The 25,776-nt window shown below is 43.4% G+C and overlaps 1 protein-coding gene across 1 annotated transcript in view; it reads left to right on the forward strand.

Annotated features, from left to right (window-relative positions):
- The first annotated feature begins 3,394 nt into the window (after nt 1-3,394).
- DNAJC3 (DnaJ heat shock protein family (Hsp40) member C3) overlaps nt 3,395-25,776 on the forward strand; it is a 57,849-nt gene continuing 35,467 nt past the window's right edge. The window contains exons 1-2 of the mRNA XM_061133614.1: nt 3,395-3,606; nt 25,259-25,369. Of these exons, the coding sequence (XP_060989597.1) occupies nt 3,525-3,606; nt 25,259-25,369 (193 nt within the window). The 5' untranslated portion in view covers nt 3,395-3,524. The remainder of the gene's footprint in view (nt 3,607-25,258; nt 25,370-25,776) is intronic.

Consider the following 25,776-nt stretch of genomic DNA (forward strand, 5'->3'; position numbering starts at 1 on the left):
GGGGACATAAATAGTTGTTAGGAATAAAAATTACCCTGACTTTTAAGGAAAATAGTCTAACAGTATATCTTAAATATTAAATGTGCAGTCTTTGACAAAGTAAGCCCATGTTTAGAAATCCCTTTGATAGAAATGAAAGCTCAAGTTCATAAAGATAAATGTAGAAGGATGTATACTACAACATTCATTATGCGAATTACAGTGCTGCCTATTTTGTTTTTAATTTGGTACAAAAAGATGTTATAAGTATCGTACTTGCTTTTGAATCATTTATTTCTCCCCATAGCTAATCCATCAGCAAATCTTATCTTCTTTACCTCCAGAAACTGTGTTCTAGATCTGTCCATTCCTCTTTGCCAATATTATTTTACTGGTCAGTAAACACAAATCAATATATTTTTATATATTACAATTATATAATATTGGTGGTTTTGCATATACCACAATTTAAATATTCTACTATTATTTTAAATCTTTTACTATCATAGTGAATAGGTGCTATTAATTACAGTAGGGTATTTAATTTTAAAAAGGACTGCATAAATGTTGATAAATGCAAACAATATTTATAATTTTCTCTACAATCACTGGATTACTTTGGTTTTATTGGCAGAGGTGATCAGGTGAAAACCATGCCCAGATGAGCACTGAAGAAAACATTCCTAAACATTTTATACATAAAGATAATTTTAGCCCTGGACACTAACTGCAGTCTAAAATAATGTTTCCTTTCTTTGTTGTAAAGTTATCTCTTCCATGGGATACTTTGTAAATCTTAGTTTTAAGACTTCAGGCTTCACTGATATGCAAGTTGATCAGTGAATTTTTAAAATCACTCAACATTGAAGCCCTTGTTATGTTTTTATTATCTATAGCACAAGGTCTATCCTCTCCTTAATCATTTTTAATTTATACTCTTAGAATTTCTTTAGCACTGCTCTTCCTTAAGATCAAAATCACAGACAGGCAGCATTCTGGTGATAATTCATGGTGTAGTATTATTTGTTCGGGCTCCCCGTGGTGGCTCAGTGGTAAAGAATTTGCCTGCCACGCAGGAAACTTGGGTTCAATCCCTGAGTTGGGAAGATCCTCTGGAGAAGGAAATGGCAACCTGCTCCAGGATTCTTGCTTGGAAAATTCCATGGACAGAGGAGCCTGGTGGGCTACAGTTAATGGGAAGGCAAAGATTCAGACATGACTGAGTGACTAAACAACAACAACAAATTATTTGCTTACAAAATTCTTTCCTCATTATGTTCAACATTTTGTTAGCTGCCTTGGCCACAGTACTTTATCCAGATAACTTTCCAGTACTTTATCCACTAACTACTTGTGGACACTAAAATCATCTGCTCTTTTTCACTAACACTGTCTTGTGATGGTCGATAAGAAAAAGTGAAGTGAAGGTGTTAGTTGCTCAGTCATACCCGATTCTCTGCGACCCCATGGACTGTAGCCTGCCAGGCTCCTCTTTTCCATGGAATTCTCCAGACAAGAATACTGGAGTGGGTAGCCATTCTCTTCTCTAGATCTTCCCAACCCAGAGATTGAACCCGGGTATCCTGCATTGTGGCAGATTCTTTACTATCTGAGCTGCCAGGGAAGCCCTATAAGGGAAAGGACGAAACAAGAATTTAAAAAAATTCCAAAGAGGAGTCTCATGATCTCACTCTTGTTAGAAGTATGAATAACACTTGTTTGCGTGTGTGTGTGCTAAGTCCCTTCATTTGTGTCCAACTCTTTGCGACCCTATGGACCTTAGCCTGCCAGGCTCTTCTGTCCAAGGGGTTCTCCAGGCAAGAATACTGGAGTGGGTTGCTATGCCCGCCTGCAGGTGATCTTCCCCACCTAGGGATCAAACCAGCGTCTCTTACATCTCCTGCATTGGCAGGCTGGTTCTTTACCACTAGCCCCACCTGGGAAGCCCACATAATACTTTATAATTTAGAAAAATTTGTACCCCCTTCATGAAACCTCAGAACAAACCATTGAGGCTATCAGTGTCATACCCACTTTACAGATGAAGATAGCTTTAGATAAGAGGTGTGGTGTGCAGCTAAATTTCGTGGATTTGAATCCTCCCCTGTTCACATTATATTGTATTACTTTCCACCACAACTACTAAGGGACTGTATTTTTGGCTTGTTTTCCCTTTCTGCAAACCATTTCCTTTGCATTAGTCCCCTCTGGAATAAAAGCTTAGAAAGCTTTTTAGCCTTCTGAGTGTATTTTTTAGGAAATCAAGAATTCACTATGCTATTTATCATTCATGAGTTCTAACGTGTACAGTACCACCGAGGAAGCAAATGTAATCTGGTAAAGTAATAACTTTACACTCGACAACGCTTAACACAGAAAGGCATTACTGTCCCACCCAATAGGAAGCATCACTGGTGTATAGTGTGCGTTGTGCTGGGGATGCCAGAGGAAGTGGATGTGAACAAGTTTAACGCCCAGACTGCGTGACTTGAACTTTATCTTGTTCATGTCTCTTAAGTTTCATCTGATGAGCACAAGGTACAAGATCCAGTCCTAACAGCTCTTTCTTTTTTCCCCCTTATAGTTGACGTCGGCTGTACTCTCAACAGCCCTTTGCTCTCTTAGCTGCTGTGCTTCCTAGGTTTCTTTTGCACAAAATCTTCCAGACCTGCTCTTTTCTGGACACGCTGGTCCCCTGCACGGTCGGGGGTTGGGTCCCAAGCTTCCATGCCATTCTCACTTGACCTGCCTTAGGACCCTAACGTATTTGATTGCGCCTGAAAAGCTCCCGGCTCCATCGGTTAACCCTACTTTACTGCGCTCCAGGTTCTCCTGATCGCTTCTCGAGCCCTCCTCAGGGTTCGGTCCGTAAGGGTTCCGAGACGCTCAGCGGGAGGACAGCAGGCTCTGCGACTCGTCCTGTTCCGCGATCCAGTTCCGCAGACTTCCTGGTACCAGGTCTGGCTTCTCATCCCGGACGCGGCGGCTTCCCCACTCTCTCTCTCTCTCTCCAAACAACACACCGGAAAACCTCGGATTGCTGACAACCTTCTCCTTCTAGCCGGGCTGGCGCGCACGCGGGGGGCCGACCCAAAAAGAGTTGGCCGGCCTGCGCATGCGGACTCGGCGGCCGCCAGACAAGCCTCCCCGGGCCGCCTCCCCTCCGGCCGGCCGCGGCGGGTTGGAGCTCCTGACAGCTCCGCCACCGGCGGACGCAGCCTCGTCTCGTGCTTCCACGTTATCCTATCAGAGACGGGGCGGGGCGGCGGCCCCCGCGGCCTATCAGCGCGAACCACGATCCCGGCGAGCCCAGTAGGAGTGCAGCCAGGGAGGAGGCGATTGGGCCGCGGCGGCGCTGGGGGCGTGGCGTAGCTGTGGCCCCGCCCACCGCCGCCGCCGCCGCCTCCCTCCTCTGGGCGCCAGCCGCCTTAGGCCTGAGCGAGAGCGGACGGCGGGCGGGCGGCCGCAGCTGCAGCCTGGGAGCCGCGGCGGGGGGCTGGTGGGCCCCGCAGCTTTGCTCCTCCTCAGCGCCCGCGCTCTCGGACATGGTGGCCCCCGGCTCTGTGACCAGCCGGCTGGGCTCGGTGTTCCCCTTCCTGCTGGTCCTGGTGGACCTGCAGTACGAAGGTGAGTCGTGTCCCGCCCCGGCCCGGAGGAGGCGCGCTCCGGGTGGGGTTGGGGGTGGAGGGGCGGCCAGGCCTCCCGGAGCTCCCCTGCCGAGCGTCTTGGGGCGGCCGGGGCGGGAGCCGGAGACTCCGCGGCCCGGCCTGGGCCTGAGCCCGCCTCAGGGCGGGGGCCGGCGCCCGGTTCCGGGTTTGTCTGGGGGAGAGGTGCAGGGAGCGGCGGGCCGCGGGACCGCGGGTATGCACTGAGGAGCCGGGCCGGTGGGGTCGGCGGGAAGCGGGGCGGCGACTCTTGGGGAGTCCTGGGGCGCGGAGCCCCGGGCGGCTGTCCGGTCCCGGCCTCGCCTGGGACCCTCGCTCGGCGCCGGGGGCTCCGGGTCAGCGGTGCTGGGAGGAGGCTGTAAAGGTGGCCCGAAGGGAGGCTTCTTTGGCTTTGGAGTTCCGGGGGCTGGAGGGGACAGTGTCGTGTTGGATGTTAGAAGTGAGTAACCGTCACCCCACTCCGCTCTGGGTTGTGTCTCGAAGTTGTTAGCTTGGTGCGTTACGGAGCCGCTGCTGAAATTCAAGCTCCCGGCGGGCAAGGCTCTTAAAAGTTTGTGGCTTTACAGTTTCCAGCCTGGAGTCACTCAACTTTTCCTTTGACAAGTTCCTTGGGGGTGGGGGTGTGGGGGTTGGGCATCCACTTTTAAGAAGATGCGAACTCTAATTTTCACTTAAGTCCTACAGTTTGGCATGTTGACTGCTCTTAACAGGAAACCGAGGGTTGTCCCGTCTTAGTTGTCAGCAGGCAGGAGTGAAAGCCGCGAGTGCCCATTGATCTGATGCTCCAAGCGTGGTTACCCCGCGAAATATTCGGGTACAGTGACGTTATTTCGTGCACTCAACTGTTTCCAGCCCCGTGAAGAGGCTAGTAGTCACGGAGGCCAAATTAAACAGTTTAATATTGGATTTCATATTAGAGGGAGTGAGGAGCTGAACGCAGGAATTGTTTCTGGTAAAATCCCTTTCAGCTTATCAACTTAGAAAAAATAGTTATACTCTCCAGTTTTTAGATCTCATTCATGGCAGCGTTTTTTTTTTGTTTGTTTGTTTGTTTTTTTTAAAGCAGCGTTTTTTTTGGGGGGGGGGAGAGTGTGTTCTGGAGGACCATTTTTTTTTTTTTTTAATCAGAAACCAGAATATGTGGCATGGCAACATTGGGACAAAGAATTTGACAGTGAGGCTGCCCCAGAAGAATCTATGGAATTGGAATTGGAATGCCTGGACCATGACCTTTAATATAGGTCATGTATTCCACTTCTTTTAGGTATTTTAATGTTAAATATCTCTTGCCCTATGAAGTGTAGTACTAATGTCTAGTTAGCATTAATTAATTTTGGCCAGTTAAGAGAAAGTTGGGTTTCCTTGGTGGCTCAGATGGTAAAGAATCCGCCTGTAGTGGGTGAGACCTGGGTTCGATCCCTGGGTCAGGAAGATTCCCCTGGAGAAGGGAATGGCAACCCACTCCAGTGTCCTGACCTGGAGAATTCCATGGATAGAGAAGCCTGGTTGGGCTACAGTCCATGGGGTCGCAGAGTTGGACACAACTGATGGACTGATACTTCACTTTGAAGAGAAAGTTGTCTATGTTCTGCTTAACGTGAGTTATTTTTTTAAGTTACACAGGTATACACTTTTGTAAGATTTGCCTTTTCCACTGGCTTATAGGCTGCCTTTTTAGAATCACTGTTCTGTATATGATTCTGTAGGACTTTAACGCTTCATGTCTGTCTTGTGGTATTTTCCAGAAGGAAAACCTCACCGGAGAGCTCTTCACCCAATGTGGAACGCATCGGTGACATTTCACAGAGGGGTGCCAAAGTGCTGTCTTCTTTAGGGTATTGTCTGTGTGAAGTAGCCAGGACTTGGTCCAGGTGGTAGAGAAGAAAGGAAAAAGTTCTTAAACTTATTGATGGTGCCTGGCACTCTCCTGGGTACCTTCTGTAAGCTTTCTCCTATTCATGGAGGTACAAGATGTTGTTTCTGCTCTACAGATGAGGAAACTGAGGCTCTAAGAGTTTAACTTGGATAAGGTCACATAGCTGTTAACTCTAAGAGACATAAGTTGAACTCACATTATTTGACTCTGAAGTTCATCTTGCTTGTGGACTGGAGACAGAAGTCAAGTGGCTGAGGGTATCCTGTGGGCCCAAGCACTTGTAAGTAGTGGTGGCTGAGAAAATTCAGCCTTTCTGTTTGTGTTTGCCACCAGCAGTAATGAACAGGAAGAGGATTTCCTGACATCTTTAATACAGTGGTTCTCAAGCTTGAGTGTTTGATCACCTGGATTCCTTTTTAAACACAGTGTTGAGCCTCACTCCCAAAGTCCTTGATTCAGTAAGTCTAGGTGGGACCTGAAATTTTGAATATCTAAAAAAGAATCACTGGTATAATAAGTTATGCAGTGGAGTTAAATTAGGTATCTGTTGTGTAAATCAGGTATCTATTTTATTTGATGGAGATATAAAGATAGGAAAGAACCTTTGACAGCAAGCTGTTAGCTCCAGTTTTCCTGAGTAAGCTGTGTGTCTGAGTTTTCTAACCTAAGTCTTTCTGGAGGCATTTAGGACCGTGTGATTCCACTCTTGGGCCCAAGGCTTGGAGGCAGAAGAAACAGAACAGGTGTGAGAAGAGTGAATATGAAACAAAGAGTTGTATTGCAGTGTCCCCAATAATTAGCTTAGGGGGCCTAGTTTTGTGTGATTTAAAAATACTTATTTTTTTTTCCTAGGCTTTTCTGTTAATTGTAATTCAGAGAAGTAAGCTATTTAATAGGCTCATGAATTGAAAGGTTAAATCTTTTAGCACCCCTTTTCAAAAAGGCCTTGGAAAGAAAGAAGTCCAAAGCACTAGTTTAGGAATAGAATTTTTGGAGCAGAAGGAAAACTTTTGTAGTGTCTACTTTAGTATTCTTATGTTACAGATAAGGAAACTATTTTAATTCTCTGCTAATGGTGTGTTCTATTTGGTGATTTCAGTGGGAACATAACCTGGGAACCAAACCTTCTTTTATCGCTTTCTTCCTTAACATTCTTTCTGAACTCAATTTATCTTTATTTCACTGAACTGGCCTGACAAAACCATAAACTTTGGACACTGGGAAAAGAATAGTTAGAAAAGATGGTGATACTTTTTATATGAACTGTGCTCGCTAGGATTTTCTTGACATTATTTAAATATGAAGATAATAAGTAAAATAACAAAAGCTAAGGACGTTCAGTAATTTATATACCCCCTACCCCTTACCTGTGGTTTCTCTTTTCTTGGTTTCGGTTACTTGTGGTAAACTGTGGTGTGAAAATATTAAATGGGAAATTCCAAAAATAAACAATTCATAAGTTTTAAATTGCAAACCTTTCTGAAGAGCATGATGAAATCTCACGCGGTCTTGCTCTGGCCATGAATCATCCCTTTGTCCCCTGTATCCAGCCTGTCACTTAGTAGCCATCTGGATTATCAGCATTGTTGCAGGGGTTGTGTTCAGGTAACCCTTCTTTTACTTAATGATGGCCCTAAAGTGCAAACCTAGTGATGCTGACAATTGGGAAGTTTGGATATGCCAAGAGAAGCTGTAAACTGCTTCCTTTACGTGAAAAAAGTCTATGTCTTAGGAAAGAAAACAAAACTGTATGCTAGGTTGGTAAGATCTGTGGTAAGAATCAATCTCCTATCTGTGAAATTGTGCAAAAGGAAAAAGTAACTTGTGCTCGTTTGACTGTTGCACCTCAGACTACAGAAGTTGTGGTCACAGTCTGTGATAAGTGCTCAGGTAAGATGGAAAAGACATTACATTTGTACAATAAGATATTTTGAGAAGAGGGCACCACATTCACATCTTTTATTATAGTTTATTCCTATAATTGTTCTATTTTACTGTTGTTGATCTCTGTGTCTGATTTATAAATTATTAGCCTTATCATAAGTGCATATGAATAGGAAAATATAATGTGTATATAGTGTGTGTGTGAAAGTCGCACTCAGTCATATCTGACTCATTGCATGGAATTCTCTAGGCCAGGATACTGAAGTGGGTAGCCTTTCCCTTCTCCAGGGGATCTTCCCAACCCAGGGCTTGAACTCAGGTCTCCTGCATTGTGGGCAGATTCTTTACCAGCTGAGCCACATGGGAAGTCAAAGAATACTGGAGTGGGTAGCCTATCCCTTCTCCAGGGGATCTTCCCGACTCAGTAATCAAACCAGGGTCTCCTGCATTGCAGGCGGATTCTTTACCAACTGAGCTATCAGGGAAGCCCTAAATGTGTATATAGGGTTCAGTACTGTCTGTGGTTTTGATATCCACGGGGATTTTGGAATGTATTCCCTGAGGATAAGGGGGAACTCCTGTAAACTAAGTATTCTAGCAGACTATCAGAGAGCTTATAGAAAATTATTTTAAATTCATTTAGTGATATAGGCTATTATTTAGCAGTAGTGTCCAGGCCCCAGTTCACTTGACCAGTTAGCACTTACTGAGCGAGTGTCCAGAAATGGAGTAGTTTAGTTTCTGTGGGATGGGGGGAGTTGTGCTGAGATGGAATGGCCAATAGTCAATAGGCTTTACTTTTCCATATGAAGTTAATGAATTGTGGTTAAGTTTAATTTTTGTTGCCATAAGTGTTCCTTTGATTATTGCCCAGTTATTAATCTTTGTTTGTATGAAATATCATGGGAACACAGTCACCTGCTCTTAAGAACAAAAGCATGATGTCAGCCATAAATTGATTTTTCAAGATCTTTGGGATGCTGCTTTTTAAATTTTTAAAGATAAGTTTTAAAAATCTGAAGAGTTTGTGTTATTCAGAGTTCTAGAATATGGAGCAGACTCATTTAATTGGTTAGCAGAGGCTTCACCATAGTGTTCTTTATAGGTGAGATACATGCAGTATAGAACTCTTGGTTTTTGTCTTTGCATTTATAGACAACTTGGGGATATAACACATGCTTTGTGAAGCATCTGTGTTCTCTTGCTACTTGCTCAATGTGGATTTTGTGATCCGTCTTGTAGTCAGTTCTCTGGAAGCACCCTTTAATTTTCTTGTCCGTGTAATCTTTGGTTTTATTCACTTGTCAAAATTTGAATTGATTTAAATCCAACCTGGCCAACTGGTTTGTTGAACCTCAGAGCTGATCATGGATGGAGAAAAATGAAGATAACCTTGCTGACAGGTCTCATTTGAAGCATGTAGTCTCTATTTCCAATGCATACTGAGTACTGCTAACATTCCAACAGTTCCCTAGTGTGTCTGTTCTTGAGAGTCAGTGTCTCAAACCTTTTCTTCTTTCTGTAAATCTCCAATTGAAATCCTCCTTTCTTTTCTTCCTCATTCTTTGTTTTTGGCTGCACAATGTCTTAGTTGTGGCATGTCAGATCTAGTTCCCTGACCAGGGATCGAACCCAGTCTTAGCCACTGGATCACCAGGAAAGTCCCTCTTCCTCATTCTTTGTGACCAGGGGTCCCCAACCTCCAGATCTCATGCCGTTGATCTGAAGTGAAGCCAATGTAATGATACTAGAAATAAAGTACACAATAAATGTGGTGTGCTTGAATCATCCTGAAACTATCTCCCCTCCCCAACCTTATCTGTGGAAAAATTGTCTTCTAGGAAACCTGTCCCTGGTGCTAAAAAGGTTGGGGACTGCTGTTTTAGACTTTGTCTTTATCGAGAAAATGAAAGCCGCCACAGGGCAGTTTCTTCTCTCTACCTCTGAATTTAGCAGCCTACCTGCATCTGTACCCATTGTGCTACTTTTCTTAACATTAATGAGTAAAAAAAACACATCCCTCTTCTTGGCAAAATCCAATTTTATACTTAAGCCCTGGATTCCATTTCCTCTCATCATCTGAAAATACTGCTTCTACAGTTACTGGTTTTCTCCTGTATCATCACTTTCTTCCTCTGCTGGGTCATTGACATCAGCACTCCAGCATGCTATGGTGTTTCCATCTTAAACTGGGCTTTGATGTTATGTGTCGCTTTAGCTACTGAACGGTATCATTGTTTCTCTTGAGAGCAGAACTTCAGAGAGTCCTTGGTAGTCTCTCTTGCTATATCATCTATTCTCTTCTCAACACAGTAGAGCCTGCAAAGCCTTACCTGTCTGACTCCTATTTACTTGTATCTTTTTTCATCTTAATCTTCTCCTTCACTGGGCTCCTACCACATCAACTTGACTTCCAAATGCCCAGCTCATTTCTGATGTAGGTGTCTTTATTTTTGTTGTTCCTATACTCTGAAGGTTTCAGAGAACAGCTTTCCAAATGAGCATTCATATTTCAGCCCTGACATACTATTTAAGAAGCATGCTCTAGGTCAGTTAGTTATTTCCCTTTGCCTTTTTGTGTTTTCTACATAAAACTTAATGTTGTCCTCAATTACTTGATTTGTATTTCTTGTCTGTCTGCCTCGCTAGAATATAAGCTTTATGGAAGGTGCTCTTATTTCTATACCTACCTAAACTATGTTGACATGAAGTAGATTTGCAATAAATATTTTCAAAATGGATGAGTGAGGTTGACTGTTCTTTTTTTTTTTACATGAACCCTTCTAAACTGATTTTCCAAGTTAAAATTCATTGAAAAAGGAAACCCATCACATTTATGCTTTCACATTTAACTGAAGTGAAGACTAAAGTTCATTGAAATTGAGCAAACGTGGTTACAATAGATCTTATTTTCCTAGTTTACCCAGAAAGATTTTGGGGCAGACACAGTTCCTATGTACTTGCTACATAACTCAGCACTCAGGTGTGTGCGTGCACATGTGCTCATTTGTGTCCAACTCTTTGCAACACCACAGACTGTAGCAGAATACTGGAGCAGGTTGTCATTTCCTCCTCCAGGGGAATCGTCCCTCCTCCAGGGAATCTTCCCACTCCAGGGATCGAACCCGTGTCTCTGCTGTCTCCTGTATTGGCAGGTGGATTCTTTACCACTAGTGCCACCCTGGGAACTTTTGGCTTTGAATATTAAAACAGTTTTTAGGTTAGGGTGATTGGAAAGAGGTGCTGGCAAGGTCTAGGGGTTCCAGCTCAGTGTATTTTTATTAAAACTGTTTTGTCATTGCTCCTTACTAGACTGTGGAATTGTGAAGATAATGAACTTCCTGCTCTTTTGAGAAGAGCCAGATTCCACTGTTTTCTGTGTTTCTGTCTTGAGACTTCTTTCTCTGCCCCATCTTGCTTTGATCTTGGATTTAGAAAGGACCTTTTACAGACAGTACTTTCTTTCCCCCGCATTCTGTTCTTTTTCCCCCGCCTTGTGTTCGGTTTTCGAATGCTCTTAAAGTTCTCTCCCTCCTGGACACTCTTAAGTGCTCCAGCCTAAACAGCACCCCCCCACCCCTGGGCTTGCTTCCCTTCTGCCACCTGGCCTTGGCTTGAGCCTTAGCCTCTCTGAGCTTTTGTTCTTAACTTTTTCAGTCTGGTTGTTCCAGTCTTGATTGTGACTCTCAGCACATCATACTTTTTAAGCCCTCAACTTTGTTTCTTAAAATTGTTTAGTTTTTGCTCTGTAAAAATATGACAGATCCTAATACTGTTATAACTTCAGTGAAAGACTTGGCTGCTTCACCTTTTCCCCTGTCCGTGCTGTATATTTGGCTGACCTCTGACTGACGCTTGTCTGTGGAGAAACCTGTTTGTTTAATGCTGCCCAGGAGACAGCAGGATGTTTGGTTGTCTTATCTCTCAGAAGTAGGAGGCCTCTCTCATTGTCACTGTCTCCCAGGATGTGGCAAAGGAATAAAAAGTATCCATGGCTTAAATACATAGTTGAGATACTGCAAAAGCAGCCACATTTACAATTTTTTAAAAAATTATTTATTTATTTGGTTTCTCAACTCTATTTATTTTTTCATTTATTTTTATTAGTTGGAGGCTAATTACTTTACAATATTGTAGTGGTTTTTGTCATACATTGACATGAATCAGCCGTGGATTTACATGTGTTCCCCATCCCAATCCCCCCTCCCGCCTCCCTCCCCACCCCATCCCTCTGGGTCTTCCCAGTGCACCAGGCCCAAGCACTTGCTCATGCATCCAACCTGGGCTGGTGATCTGTTTCACCCTTGATAATATACATGTTTCGATGCTGTTCTCTCTAAACATCCCACCCTCGCCTTCTCCCACCACATTTACAATTTTTAAAGAAACATATTAGTGTCTGTATGAATCTTTGGTGGGTTTGATTTTTATAATTGTTACTGTGTATCTTAGATTCTATTATATTGATGAACTATAATACTTTTAAGAAAGAAGGAATTTAGTTACATTCGTTCAATAAATATTGAGTACCCACTTTTTGCACGGTACTGAACTCAGTGGTGTATAAAGAAGAAAAGACAGCTCCTTCTCTCAGGCTTGCGTTTGGCCAGGTTTGGGACTTGGCAGCCGGCTGCGCAGGTCAGCTTATTGAGGCTGGGGGATTGCCGAGAGAAGTCCTGTGCTTGCGAGTGGAGGGATGCACGGTGAAGGAGTGTAGGAGGAACCGTCCCCGCCTTCTCACCGAGGTAGTTAGGGAAAGTTTCACAGAGGGACCAGCGGCGTTTGAGGGCAGAATCCTGATGGAGGAGGAGAACTTTTCCGGGGGGCAAGTGGGGAAGGCGTTGCTGTGGAACAGCAAGTTTAAAGGGATGCAGCATGAGACCTGGTATGTTCAGGGACGTTCCGCCCGTTCCCTGCGCTGTTTGTGTGCGGCAGTCACTCAGTCGTGTCCGACTCTTTGCGACCCCATGGACTGTAGCCCACCAGGTTCCTCTGTCCATGGAATTCTCCAGTCAAGAATACTGGAGTGGGTTGCCATTCCTTACTCCAGGGGATCTTCCCAACGCAGGGATCGAACGTAGGTCTCCCCCATTGCAGGCAGATTCTTTACCGTTTGAGAGTGAGGGGTGATGAGGCTGGACCCAGATGAGGGACCTGATCATGTAGGGTCCTCTTTGCCTTTAGATCTGAAGGGACTTGGACTGAATCTCGCCAGCACTGTGCAAACACTGCAGAATTGTTATTAAGAATGCATTTTGGGAGGATTTCTCTGGCCATAGCAGGGGGCTGGACTTGGAGGAAGGTGGGGAAATATACCAGTTAGGAGGCATGCCCTCTCTTTTGGGGGCAAAAAGGGGCTACATAGCCACCACTTACAGACTGTGGCAAGTTCTGTTATGGAAAGGTGGCCAAGGTGCACTGGGGGATAGTAATTAGTTCTCCCTGGAAGACTGACGAGAAGGCACTGGCACCCCACTCCAGTGTTCTTGCCTGGAAATCCCCATGGACGGAGGAGCCTGGTGGGCTGCAGTCCATGGGGTCGTGCAGAGTTGGACATGCCTGAGTGACTTCACTTTCCCTTTTCACTTTAATGCATTGGAGAAGGAAATGGCAACCCACTCCAGTGTTCTTGCCTGGAGAATCCCAGGGGCGGCAGAGCCTGGTGGGCTGCCGTCTATGGGGTCACACAGAGTTGGACACGACTGAAGCGACTTAGCAGCAGCAGCTGGAAGACTGAAATTTTTATAGAGGAAGTGGTATTTACTTATCACATTATTAGATGAAAGTGATGTTGGATAAGATAGTAACATAATAAGGATCTGAGTTTTAGGTAAAAGGCACAGAGAAATGCTGGATACTGCTTTCAATCATAGAAGGCAAGAGAAGCTTAGTTTGGAGAGGAACTCGACCTCTGGGGTGACGGTATACATAACTCTTTGGAGGGACACCTCGTCGCTTTATTTGAAGGACTAGTGCAAATGAAAGAGCCTGGGTGGATGTTTTGGTCCAGCTTACAGAAAAGGTCATGGTAACCCCAACTTGCATGCATGGACTCAGTGACCAAGAAAGTGACCCTGTGGCTGTGGGAAGCCAGCCTGGGGCTCGGCTCTCAGTGTCGCTGTCCCCCGGAGTGTGCTTGTCAGGGGGATCCTCTGCCATGCCAGATTCGTGGGTCGCTGTCTTGTGCACGCTGGTGTCGTGGTCACCCAGGTCTTTGGATTTCACCTGCTCATTGAGGTAGTGAGTCTCAGTGAAGTCACCCAAGTGGGTATTGTTTAGTCAGTAACCAGTTTGTGCAGTTCCCTGAGGTGTTTTTCAGGAGTAACACATGTTCTGTTGTGTTCAGCTGGCTTGCTCTCCCAGTCCTCCTGGTTTAGTTTCTTGATAGCCTGAAGAATGTGGGATTCAGCCGCCTTGTTGGTTTGTAGCTTCATCAGTGTCTCAGCATATTCTCTGTCCTCATGAGACTGCTGAAGAAGATATCTGGCATATCCTTCACAGCCACACTGTCAGGATCAAAGTGGCGAGACACGGCCAGGGAGATGCAGGAGGCAAGGAGCTCCGGGTGGGCCTGGCAGTTGATGGCGGCCCCGGAGTCCTGGTGGTCACTCGGGCACACCCGTGAGGGGCACTCGGTTGTCGCGGCAGGTGGCCGAGGCACCCTCCAGGGTGCTGTGGGGAGGTATGGCTGTGCTGGTTCGGCCCAGCCTCTGGCAAGCGCTGTTGCAGCAGGGAACTGCGGTGGCTCTCTGTAGAATGTGTGGCCCGAGGCCTCTGGAATATATAGTTCAAAGTACCATGCACATGTACTCTTGGCTCCCACTAGACCTCAGGGTCTACCTGTGAGACTGGAACAGATTGTGGTTAAGATGTTCCATTAAATGATGGGTTGGGTGAGGGAAGCATGCAAGGCTGAGCAACTGTGGAGAGAGAGCTTAGCCGGGTTTATATGGGGGAAAGGTTTCTGAGCTGTGCTGCAGATAAAGCTAGGCTTTGGAATTGAGTCATGTTCTGACAGTTACCATGAGTCTTCAGGTAGCTTGGGTGACTTCTCTAAGCCTTAGATTCCTGAGTTATCAAAGTATGAAAGATGTTTACTTTCTAGGTTTGTTGTGAAAATTAAGTGAAATAGATATTCTGAAAGTATTCAGCATATTTTTTTAATTTCTTAATTTCCTTCTGTGTTACATCTTTCCTGTTATACTTTCACGACTGGATAAGGAAAGTACTGTGACTAATGGTTTATCTCATATCCAGATTTCTTACTTCCTCCAGCAATCTGAAATCCTTTACTGAGTACATTGATCTGATTGTCTCTTAGAGAAAATTAAATGGGAGATGTTTGAAATCTTCTTGATAATTTGAAGACTGCTTCCTTTACGTGTTGTGAGCACATAGATAAATCTATCAGCTTGCCTTTGAAATTAATTTTACCAGCTGTAATAGACTGGATGGTTAGAGAGTTCACACACAGCATTTTCACCATTCTTACTGGATCCCTAGTTTATTCTCTAGTGTCATTTTAACATGCTTTCTGTACACACATTTCTACATGTGATGCACAGTCTTTTAAACTTTATACTAGGAACTGTAAATGTTTATGTGGAGGTAGAGTTTATGTTAGAATTTACCTTTAAAAAATCGAAATAAACTGTCTTTAATTGTTTTAATTTCCCTACCCCATCCCTTAAAATGAAGAAGGCAATGGCAGCCCACTCCAGTACTCTTGCCTGAAAAATCCCATGGACGGAGGAGCCTGGTAGGCTGTAGTCCATGGGGTCGCTAAGAGTCAGACACGACTGAGCGACTTCACTTTCATTTTTCACTTTCATGCATTGGAGAAGGAAATGGCAACCCACTCCAGTGTTCTTGCCTGGAGAATCCCAGGGGCGGGGGAGCCTAGTGGGCTGCCGTCTTTAGAGTCGCACAGAGTTGGACACAACTGAAGCGACTTAGCAGCAATGGCAACAGCATCCCTTAAAAAGATTTAAGTAAGTGAAAGTTGCTCAGTCATGTCCAACTCTTTGTGACCCCATGAACTATAGTCAATAGAATTCCCCAGGCCAGGAGTGGGTAGCCATTCCCTTCTCCAGGGGATCTTCTCAACCCAGGGATCAAACCCAGGTCTCGCGCGTTGCAGGTGGATTCTTTACCAGCTGAGCCACAAGGGAAGCCCAAGAATACTGGAGTGGATAGCCTGTCCCCTCTCCAGGGGATCTTCCCTACCCAGGAATAAAAAACTGGGGTCTCCTGCATTGCAGTTGGATTCTCTACCAACTGAGCTATCAGGGAAGCCCACAAAGATTTAAAGTAAAACCTTACTGTGTGAAATTTTCTACATTTACCAAGGTGGGGAATGATATTTTGAACCTCCCTGTCCTCCTTTCCCTGTGTTAACAGTTAACCCATGACCAATCTTATTTCATCTGTACCAGTGGATTATTTTGGAACATTTTACATGACATCATTTTGTTTATAAATATTTTAGTGTTTATGAAAGATAAGGACTGCTTTAAGTTTTAGAGTCTATATCATCTAAAAATATTCCCTGCAGTGTCTGATTATAATGCTATACCTTTGAACTACAGTCTAATGAAAACATTTGAGACAGGGTTATTTTGCTCTTCTTTCTTGACTTAACTGGCTGCTTAATTATAAAATATGTCTTTCGTGTTAACAGATATTCTCTACAAGTTTTCAGTTTCAAGTGATAATCAGTACATCTTTAACAAAACACATTGCTCAGTTTGTTTTCTTTTTATTGTATAAGCACATGAATACATTGTTACCAGAGGAAAAAACTAGACGGTACAGAAGTACATACTGTATCCTCTTTTTTAAAGCATAAATGAAATCTGAACACATTACTCTAATGCAGCGTGGTGTCCGTGGTTCACGCCACCACAGTTCTTTCCATTCTTGCCGGCCTCTAATCTGTTTTCCACTCGACCAGCCAAAGTGATCTTTTTAAAATGTAAATCAGATCGTCAGTTCCTTGCTGAAAACCCATCCAGTGACGTCCCTTTGCTCTTGGAGTAAAACCCAGATTTCTTACCATAGCCTGCAAGGCTAAGTGTGACCCAGCCTGGCAGCTGGGAGCTTCTTCTTGATGTCTTAACATAGAGCTTGGTCTTACCCAAGCCCTCTGCACTTGTTTTGTACTGCTTGCCTGATCATATTTTGGCATGTTGGAGGCTTTTTGTCATTTAGGACTGCTCTCCTGCCTTTTGTGTTTTAACTCGGGGAGGAGTTATTTGACTCCTGAGCACTATATTAAGCTCTCGGCTTCCTTTCCTCTGGCAGGAGTGATCTTGCTTGTCTATCTTTATCTCCACTGCATCCCCACTGCTAGAGCAGGCAGTGCGTGGACGCTTGGTCTGTTTTTTAATGTGTGTTGCATCCTGTGGATCTGTAAGGATGTCAGTTATCTTCATTTTTAGAATGTTTTTTTCCTATTTGCTCCCCCAATTTTGGTTCCTTAATTCTCTTGTTTGGTATTGGTTTCATAAGGATAGGTTTTACGCTCATCTTTGGTTTTCAGAATTGCTTGTTGCCCGTCTTTGAATTCTGATTGTGAGAGAAGGCTGACTGCCTGTCTGGAGGCTGAGAAGTCTCCAGGACCCCTTCCTTCCTTTCCCTGGTTTCAGAGTTTGGGTCCCCCAGAGAGCTGCAGCCACCTCCATGGCATACCTCTCCTGAGAAGGTGTTTGGATATTATTTTGCCCACCAGTCTCATCCCGTCCATTTTATGTTTTGAGAATTTTTCCAAAATTTCTGTTTTTTAGATGGCCCTCTTATTCTTAAAAACGAATTTTTTTTTCCAGTGAGGTTATGCATGTATCTCCTTAAATAAATCTTGTCATTTCTAGAATTTGAGTCTATTGGGAGGTAGGCTCATGTGCTTAGTAGCTGACTGTTTTTTTTCTATTTCCTATGGACCACTTTCTTAAAAAAAAAATCTTTTTTAATGAAAGAGGTAATTTCTATCAGCAAGTCATTTCTTCATTGAAAGGATTTAAGTTAAATTTTGTTCTTGGAAAATCTTAAAAATACACCAAAGTTTAGAAAATAGTATCATGTACCACGGTGTCCTGTCAGTTCAGTTTAGTCACTTAGTCGTGTCTGACTTTTTGTGACCTCATGGACTGCAGCACACCAGGCTTCCCTGTCCATCACCAACTCCCGGAGATAACTCAAACTCATGTCCATCGAGTCGGTGATGCCATCCAGCCATCTCATCCTCTGTCGTCCCCTTCTCCTCCCACCGTCAATCTTTCCCAGCATCAGGGTCTTTTCCAGTGAGTCAGTTCTTCGCATCAGGTGGCCAAAGTAGTGGAGTTTCAGCATCAGTCTTTCCAATGAATATTCAGGACTGATTTCCTCTAGGATTGACTGGTTGGGTCTCCTTGCAGTTCAAGAGACTCTCAAGAGTCTTCTCCTACACCTCAGTTCAAAATTATCAGTTCTTAGGCTCTCAGCTTTCTTTATAATCCAACTCTCACATCCATACATGACTACTGGAAAAACCATAGCTTTGACTAGACTGACCTTTGTGGGCAAAGTAATGTCTCTGCTTTTTAAAATGCTGTCTAGGTTGGTCATAGCTTTTCTTCCAAGGAGCAAGTGTCTTTTCATTTCATGGCTGTGTCCTGTTACCCCGCTTCAAAAATTACCAGCACCTGGTGGATGTATTTTGTCTGTACTTTCATCCTCTTCCCCAAGATTATTTTGAAGGCAGTCCCGGTTCACATGATATATTCTGTAAATACTATGTGGTGGAAACTCCAGAGTGATGCTGGGAAATAGCCTCTCTCCAGAGTCAGTGATTGCCCTGTAGGCTAGGGAGTTCTCATAAAGCCAAAGCCTGTAGGAGTTTTCTCGTTGCTTTCTGAGGAGGAGACTACCTTATTCATTTCTGTTAAGACCACAGTTTTATACACAGTGTTCAGTAACATCTGTTAAGTAAAACATTAAGTTCTGTAATCTTCATTACAAAAAGCAGGTTGTATTTTTGGATGTGGTATGGAATTAGGTGAAACTACAGTTGACTCTCACATTCTGAATATAATCAGTTTCTAAATCTATATGGCATACTGAATTTCTCTGAAGATACAGGTTAGGAGCCTGTGTCTTCATTTTAAATGGGAAAAATAACAATGCTTTCCTAGTCCACTGAACACCCCTAACTAATTTCTCCAACTTATATCTACATACTCGTAAATAGGTTAGACGTTTTCACATTATTGCCCCGAAACAAAGAGGACTTTGTAGGACCCTGAGTTTTGTTTTTTCTTTTAATTTATTGTACTGAAGTATGCTTGATTTACAATGTTGTATTTGTGTCTGCTCTACAGCCCAGCGTTCCAGTTGTACATACATATATATGTATAAATACACATTCTTTTTCATATTCTTTCCTTTTATGGTTTATCACAGGGTATTGAATATAGTCATCTGTGCTATACAGTGGCCCTTTTTGTTTCTCCATTTTATATATAAAATGGTATTCCCAAGGTCCTGCTAATCCCAAAGTTCCAGTCCATCTGTCCCCCTTGGCAACTACAAGTCTTTTCTCTATCCCTGTGAGTCTGTTTCTGTAGAAGTAGATAAGTTCATTTGTGTCATATTTTAGATTACACATTTAAGTATTATGGTGTTTGTCTTTCTGACTGATGGCACTTAGTTTGATAATCTCTAGGTCCATGCATGTTACTGCAAATGGCTTTATTTCATTCTTTTTAATGGCTGGGTAGTATCCCATTGTGTATATGTACCACATCTTTATCCGTTCATCTGTCGATGGAGATTTAGATTGTTTCCATGTTTTGGTTATTGTGAATAGTGCTGCTATCAACAAAGGGGTGCATTTTATCTCTTTGGATTATAGCTTTAGGACCCTGAGTTTTTGAGACCCCCAATTTAAGGTGTCCTCTTCTCTTTCTGTTCCTTCTTCCTTCCTTCCTTATTTAGAGGGCTCCAGCAGGCAACTGATGTAATAAAACACTACAGAGAAACACAGAAAATTCAGACTGGGAATATGAAAAGCTACTTTGTTGTTTAGTAGGGTGAAGAATAAGGTAAAGTGTATTTCATTTGGCTTTTTGCTCTATTAGATGAAATCAGGAATTCACTAGCTTTTGATGATTGAAATGGCAGGCAGTTGTTCAAATAGTTGATCTGGCTGTCTTCCTGGACTCCACCTCTTTCTTCACTTGACCCCTGTGTCCAGACAGTTGACACAAGTTGCGTGTAGTCTTTTCCTCTCTCGTATTTTTTTCTCTGCAGTCTGTTTTCTCTGTTTCCACTGCTGCTACTCCACGGTCAAGTCAGCATCATGTTACCTGAGTTACTGTCACTGGGACTTTATTGATTTCCCTCTTCCCTTCTGGCTGTTTACTGGCATCTTCTAGCAGAGAAAGTAGTGAGAAAGACCCACTCAGTAATGAAGGCATGGTGGAGAGGAGAGCTGGCTGCAGTACTGGACTTTGAGTTCTCTGAAAGCCTCATTACTCTTGAGTTCTTGGCTTTTATAAAATATGATGTTCTTTGTGTTTGGAATGCTAGATTTCCTCTTTAGCCTTGTTACAGAGGTCCATCCTTCCCACTTGTCCTTCAGGGGAGACCTCAGGGAACACCGTGTTTCCCCAACCCCAGCACTGTCCAGGAGAACTTTCTGTGATGCTGGGAAATGTTCTGTATCATCCTTACTGTCCCACACACTCGCCATTAGCTAAGCGGCATTTATGCTGTGACTAGTGAGACTGACAAATTGAATTTTAAATTTTATTTAGTTTTAACTGTAGGCATTGGGTGCCTCTGCTTGTGCCCTCTCAGAGCCCTGTGTGTATTCATTCCATCCTAACACTGTATTGTATGCTTTTCCAACATTTTATTATCAAACACGAAACAGTTTTATAGTGTACAGCCCTGTACCTATCACCTAAATTCTACTATTAATGTAATTACTACACATGTTTTTAATACATACCCATCTGGGCGCTTTTCTATCCGTTAATCCTTTTGAAAAATAATTTTCAAAATAGCATCAGTATACATGTCCCTAAATACGTTAACATATATATCATTAGCAGTTGTTTTTTGCAGGGGTAAAATTTATATACAGTAAAGCGTCCATTTTAAAGTATATATTTGCTGGGTTTTGATAGCTGCATGTGCTTGTGTAACCCTCGCCTCCGTCAGGGTTAGAACTCTCTCGGCACCCCAGAGACTTCTTTCTGCTCCCCCCAGTCCTGTCTCCCACCCTCTCGAGTGATGGCTGTTGAGGTCGTTTTCCCTGCAGTGTCTCCTTGGCACAGCGAAAAGCTTAACATCATGTTTATTGTGAAAGAGAAATGCTGTGGCTGTTTAGTTTCCACATGCACCTTCTACACGCATTTGAACTTTAGAACAACAAAAAGAGTCTATATTCTACCTAACGAGGTGCAGCTCTTCTTGGAAATGAAAAACGCTCACCTGTATCCTGGTTGAGAAGATACGTTTTCAGCAGTCACTGTGTCCATTACTGACTGTATTAATTACCATGTCCTGTTCGGGACTTAATCATATAAAAACTAAATTGTAAAGTTAATTTCAACAGCTTGTAAATAAAATAAAAATGGAAACTGGAGAAAATATGGTTAGTACAGTCGATTCTCAATTCATGGTAGTTATACTCTGTATGTCATTATCAACGTTGAATTAACAAATATTGAACCACTGGACCTGGGAGAAAATTCAGGGCTAGGATCCTGCAAGGCCTCAGGTCACTACCAGTTTGTCAACAGATCAAAATGTAACCTGTTTTGTGTGACTTTCTGTTTAAAAATATCTTGTTTAATATAATTGACTAACATTGAATTCATGGCCAGCAGTATTATCATTCATGTCTGAATGAAGCTCATCTGACAAACATGTTTTCTTTTCCTGAAAGTGTTTTGCTTGCACCGTACAGCTTGCAGGATCTTAGTTCCCCTACCAGGGATTGAACCCATGTCCCTGACAGTGGAAGCTCGGAGTCTTAACTACTGGACCCCCAGGGAATTCCCCAGACAAATTTTTTTTGAAAGGCCCAGTACAGTCTCTTGCCTTTAGGAATATTAGGAAGTACTATGCTTGGGAGCCATTTTAAACAGTGAAATCAGTGAAAAAGAAGGAAAGTAAAAACCATAGAGGACACTTGTTTATAACATGAGAGCTGATGCAGAAAGAAGGAGAATCACCTTGTTTGACTTCAGCTCGGAACATGCTCTTCAAGTGTCCCAAGTGTGTCCCCATTCCACATGTACACCTGTCCTCAAATGACTGCCAGGGGGCCCTGAATGTTAGTTTGGAGATTCCAGGTGAATTTTAGGGGCTCACAGATTAACCTTAGTGGGCAAATTCTGAGACACCATCTGAGTTGTGAGGCTTGACTATATGTATACAAATAAACAGATGCTTATAAACAAGCAAAGAGAACATGTGCAAAGCTGCTGCATTTTGAGTCTGTAATTAGTCATGAGGTCATAGTTGATTTATATGGCATCCTTTGTTAACTTCCTGTCCCATACATCTCATGCCTTCTGCTGAAACCTCAGCTCCTCTGGCTTCTTCTCCTGATGGTGTAACCGAAACCCTCATTTCTGAAGGGTCTGAGTGCTCAATTGCCCTGTTTTTTGGTTGCTGTAATTTTAAATTAATCTTTAGTGTTGGGCACAGAAGTTCTAAGGCCCCAGAGAGTCCCCTAGGGTCCAGGTGCACCCCTCTTAGCCACCCTCTTAGCAGAGCCTGTTTCTCCTTGATCAGAAACTCCCTGCAGCTGGGCAGCTCACTGCCACTTTATCTCAGCTTCATGCTGCAGGAGGTTTTTATCTTGGAACCAAAACACTCAGCAGCCATCTTAGTGAATTCTAATACTATAATCCCTTTCGGGGATAGCATTTAAAATAAATATTATTTGCTGTTTAAATAAAATATTTTAAAATATTGACCAATTCTGGGTGAAAGGGATGAATAAATGCATGAGTTTAATGCATATTACCCAATATAAGGATTTTCCATGTAACTGAGACTTTTAACTGTAAGTACTGAGAAAAATTTAAGATAATTTTGACAGAAGACTTTTCTCAATATATTATAGTTGTTTTTAAGTTTGGTGGGCTATGTGGTTTTTGTCGAAACTACTCAACTTTGCATTATAGCATGAAAGCAGCCTTAAGCCAGGTACAGTGAAGGGTATGACTGTGTTCCAGTAGAATTTTATTTACAAAAGCAGTTTGCTGACCTCTATTCTAGAAAGTGGGCACACACCAGTTAAAGAGACCAGATACAGTATTATCTTCTATTCTTGTTGATCTAAAACCTTTAGAATCCATTCCCACACATGTTCCATGGGTTTCTGCTACTTTATCAGCAAAATCTTGCAATTCTTTTGTGTAAACTATTTTTTCTTTAAAAAAGCTTTTTTTAATTGGAGTATTGTTGCTTTACAATGTTGTTAGTTTCTGCTCTACATCAGAGTGAATCAGTTATACATATATCTCATCTCTTTTAGATTCCCTTTCCATTTAGGTAATGACAGAGCATTGAGTAGTAAACTGTTTTCTTTAGGTCACAGTAATATACTTGCCTGGTGACATCTGGAGTGGTTAGGTGTGTCTGAGTGAGCATCCCCTTTCATGACTTCTGCCCTGAGTGGTTGTCCTTGGAATTTTAAGCAGTTGAAGGCGAGGTGCCACTGAAGGTGGAAGGGAATCTGCTTCTATGGGTAAGGCAGGCTCAGAAGGTCTGGGAGGTTAAATTGGTCCATTTCATGTAGGTTACAACCAGATGACTCTATTTTTAAGTTTGAGGGTCCCATTCTTTACTAATATGTTCTAAATATTCTCGGAGAGACTTGGAGAGACTCTGAATTCAACTATTGTTTTAATTCAGCAATCTTGAAAATTAAATTTTGTGTTTGATTTCCAACTAAATCATCTCTATGGCTACAAAAAATTAGAGTTTGTTTTAGGGGCTACTGTGGAATCTCTCAGCTAGGAGTTAGCCCTGAGCTTTTCTTCCCTCTTTAAGTACTCTCTCTAGTGTGCTCCAAGGAATCCATCCCAGAGTCCTTATTTTCATCATTACTGCCATTATGGTCAAGTGCAGCAGCCACTTGGGTTTCCCAGCCATGTGCCTCAGTTTGCGGCATGTCAGCTGCAAATGATATCTTCATTAATTAATTCTATACCTGCTATAAATTACTAACTCATTTCTCATTGACACGGAATTCAGCAACAGCGCTCAAGCTCAAGGGCATGACCAAACCAATCCTTAAATCCCATTTTTGTGGCTCCGTGTCTTGAATCACTCCCAATAGCAATTGTGTATGAAAATCTGGTTCTCTTCAGGAGACAGAAACCTCATGGTTGTTTTAAAAGAGGAAGTTTAATGTAAAGAACTGTTATGATAGGAGGGCGACTGTAATGGTGTAAAAGGAACTTTATGGGATAGTCCAGGACTGAGAGGCAGTCCCCAAGGAAGGGCCAGCCTGGAGAGGGGTCCCTTCCCCAGGGCTGGGGTTCAGCCCTCATTGGAGACAGTACAGTTGCAGCCCGTTTGTTGAGAAAAAAGTTTGCTGAGTTGCCAGGGCTAGAGCTGGTCCACAGCGGCCGGGGAAGCAAGAAACCGCCTCCTCAGGTGTGTGATGTCCTCGTGGGAGGTAGTGTGTGACCGAGGCTCCGGGTGGCTGAGGGGCTGGCCCCCTGGATGCGTGGCGGGGACAGCGCCCCTCTGGAGGTGGTCCCCCTGCACACCACGTGGCAGGGGCCAGAGAAGAGGAACAGCAGCAACAGGAACCAGGAGGGGAGCTTCCTGCAGCGCCCTGTCAAAGCCCAGCACTGTGCTCAGTGAAGAAAAGTGCTTACCCACGCCAGCCCATTATTACAGTCAGCGCGGGAGGATGAATGCGGAGCTGAGAGGCGGCCCGTTGGGTGACAGTGGGCCTGTCAGTCAGACGATGCTGTTCTACTCCCGGTTCCTCCCCAGGTCCCCGTTTTGCTCAGAGTGAAACCAAAGCCCAGCATGGCCAGGCCCCTCTCCTACTCTGACCTCATCTCATTTCTCATCTCCCTTGTCGGCTCTGTGGTGGTCATCCAGACCTCCCTGCTGTTCCTGGAACATACCTGGTAGGCGCCTGACCCCAGGGCCTTCGCACTAGATGGTTGTCCTTGGCAAACTCTTTTCCTAGCTAGATACCTGCATGGTGAGTCCTCACTTTCTTCAGGCAGGTCTTTGCTCAGGGAGGCCCTTGACCACCTTGTTTAATACTGAAAGCCCCACTGCTCCTGACCCGCCACCCAGCAGCTCTCCTTTTTACCTCCCGTACTTATGTCTGACTCCTGTTGCTATAATGTCAGGTGCCACGAGTGACTGAGGTTTTTGTTTGTTTAGCTCACTTACCCCAAATATGTAGAACAGTGCCTGGTGCCCTGTAGTTCCTCATTAAGTTCTTGATTATTATAGTGGATTCTAATATTCATTAAAGTGAGATTCTAGTTAAACAAAGCAGTTCTAATTTTGTTGTTGTTGACCAAAAAAGTTTTAAGTATTTTTGCTAGTCACTGTGTTATCCCATTTTCCTTGTATTTTGTAGAGTAGGTATGTTCTTTGGACTGATGAGGTTAGTACGAGTGTGTTTTCGGGTGGCTTATAGTCTATAAAATGAAGCCCTGTACTTGACTGTTGCTTTCTTTAGCTCACTTTTCAGCTTCTGTGACTTTTTTCATCTGAGTAGATGACTAAAGCAGACAACTGTATTTTCAACATTGTATTCATGAGAGTTCAGTTGTGGTTCATGGGAAGGTAATTTGTTATTTTTTTTGTTTGTTTTTAGGTGCTGAATGTGGAGTAAATGCAGATGTTGAGAAGCATCTGGAATTGGGCAAGAAACTCCTTGCAGCTGGACAGCTCGCGGATGCGTTATCTCAGTTTCACGCTGCAGTAGGTTTGTATCTTGGAGTCAAAACACTCAGTGGCCGTCTTAGTGAATTCTAACTTGTAGCTCTTTTTTGGGATAACGTTTAAAATAAATAGTATTTACTGTTTGACTAAAGTATTTTAAAATGTTTACAGGATTCTGGGTGAAATACATTAAGAAACTAAATACACAACACTTGAGTACATATGGGTCTAACATGAGAAAATTTTCAGTGTAATCGAGACTTAATAGTCATCCCTAGGTAGCCTCAGGGGATTGCTTCCAGGACCCCCTTGGATGCCAAGATCTGTGGATACTCAAGTCCCTCATATAAAACAATGTAGTATTTGCATGTAATCTACACACATCCTCCTGTATACTTTAAATCATCCCTAGATTACTTATAATACATAATGTAGTGCACATACTATGTA

This window comes from Dama dama, chromosome 30 (assembly GCF_033118175.1).
Source record: "Dama dama isolate Ldn47 chromosome 30, ASM3311817v1, whole genome shotgun sequence".
NCBI classification, from domain to species: Eukaryota; Metazoa; Chordata; class Mammalia; order Artiodactyla; family Cervidae; genus Dama; species Dama dama.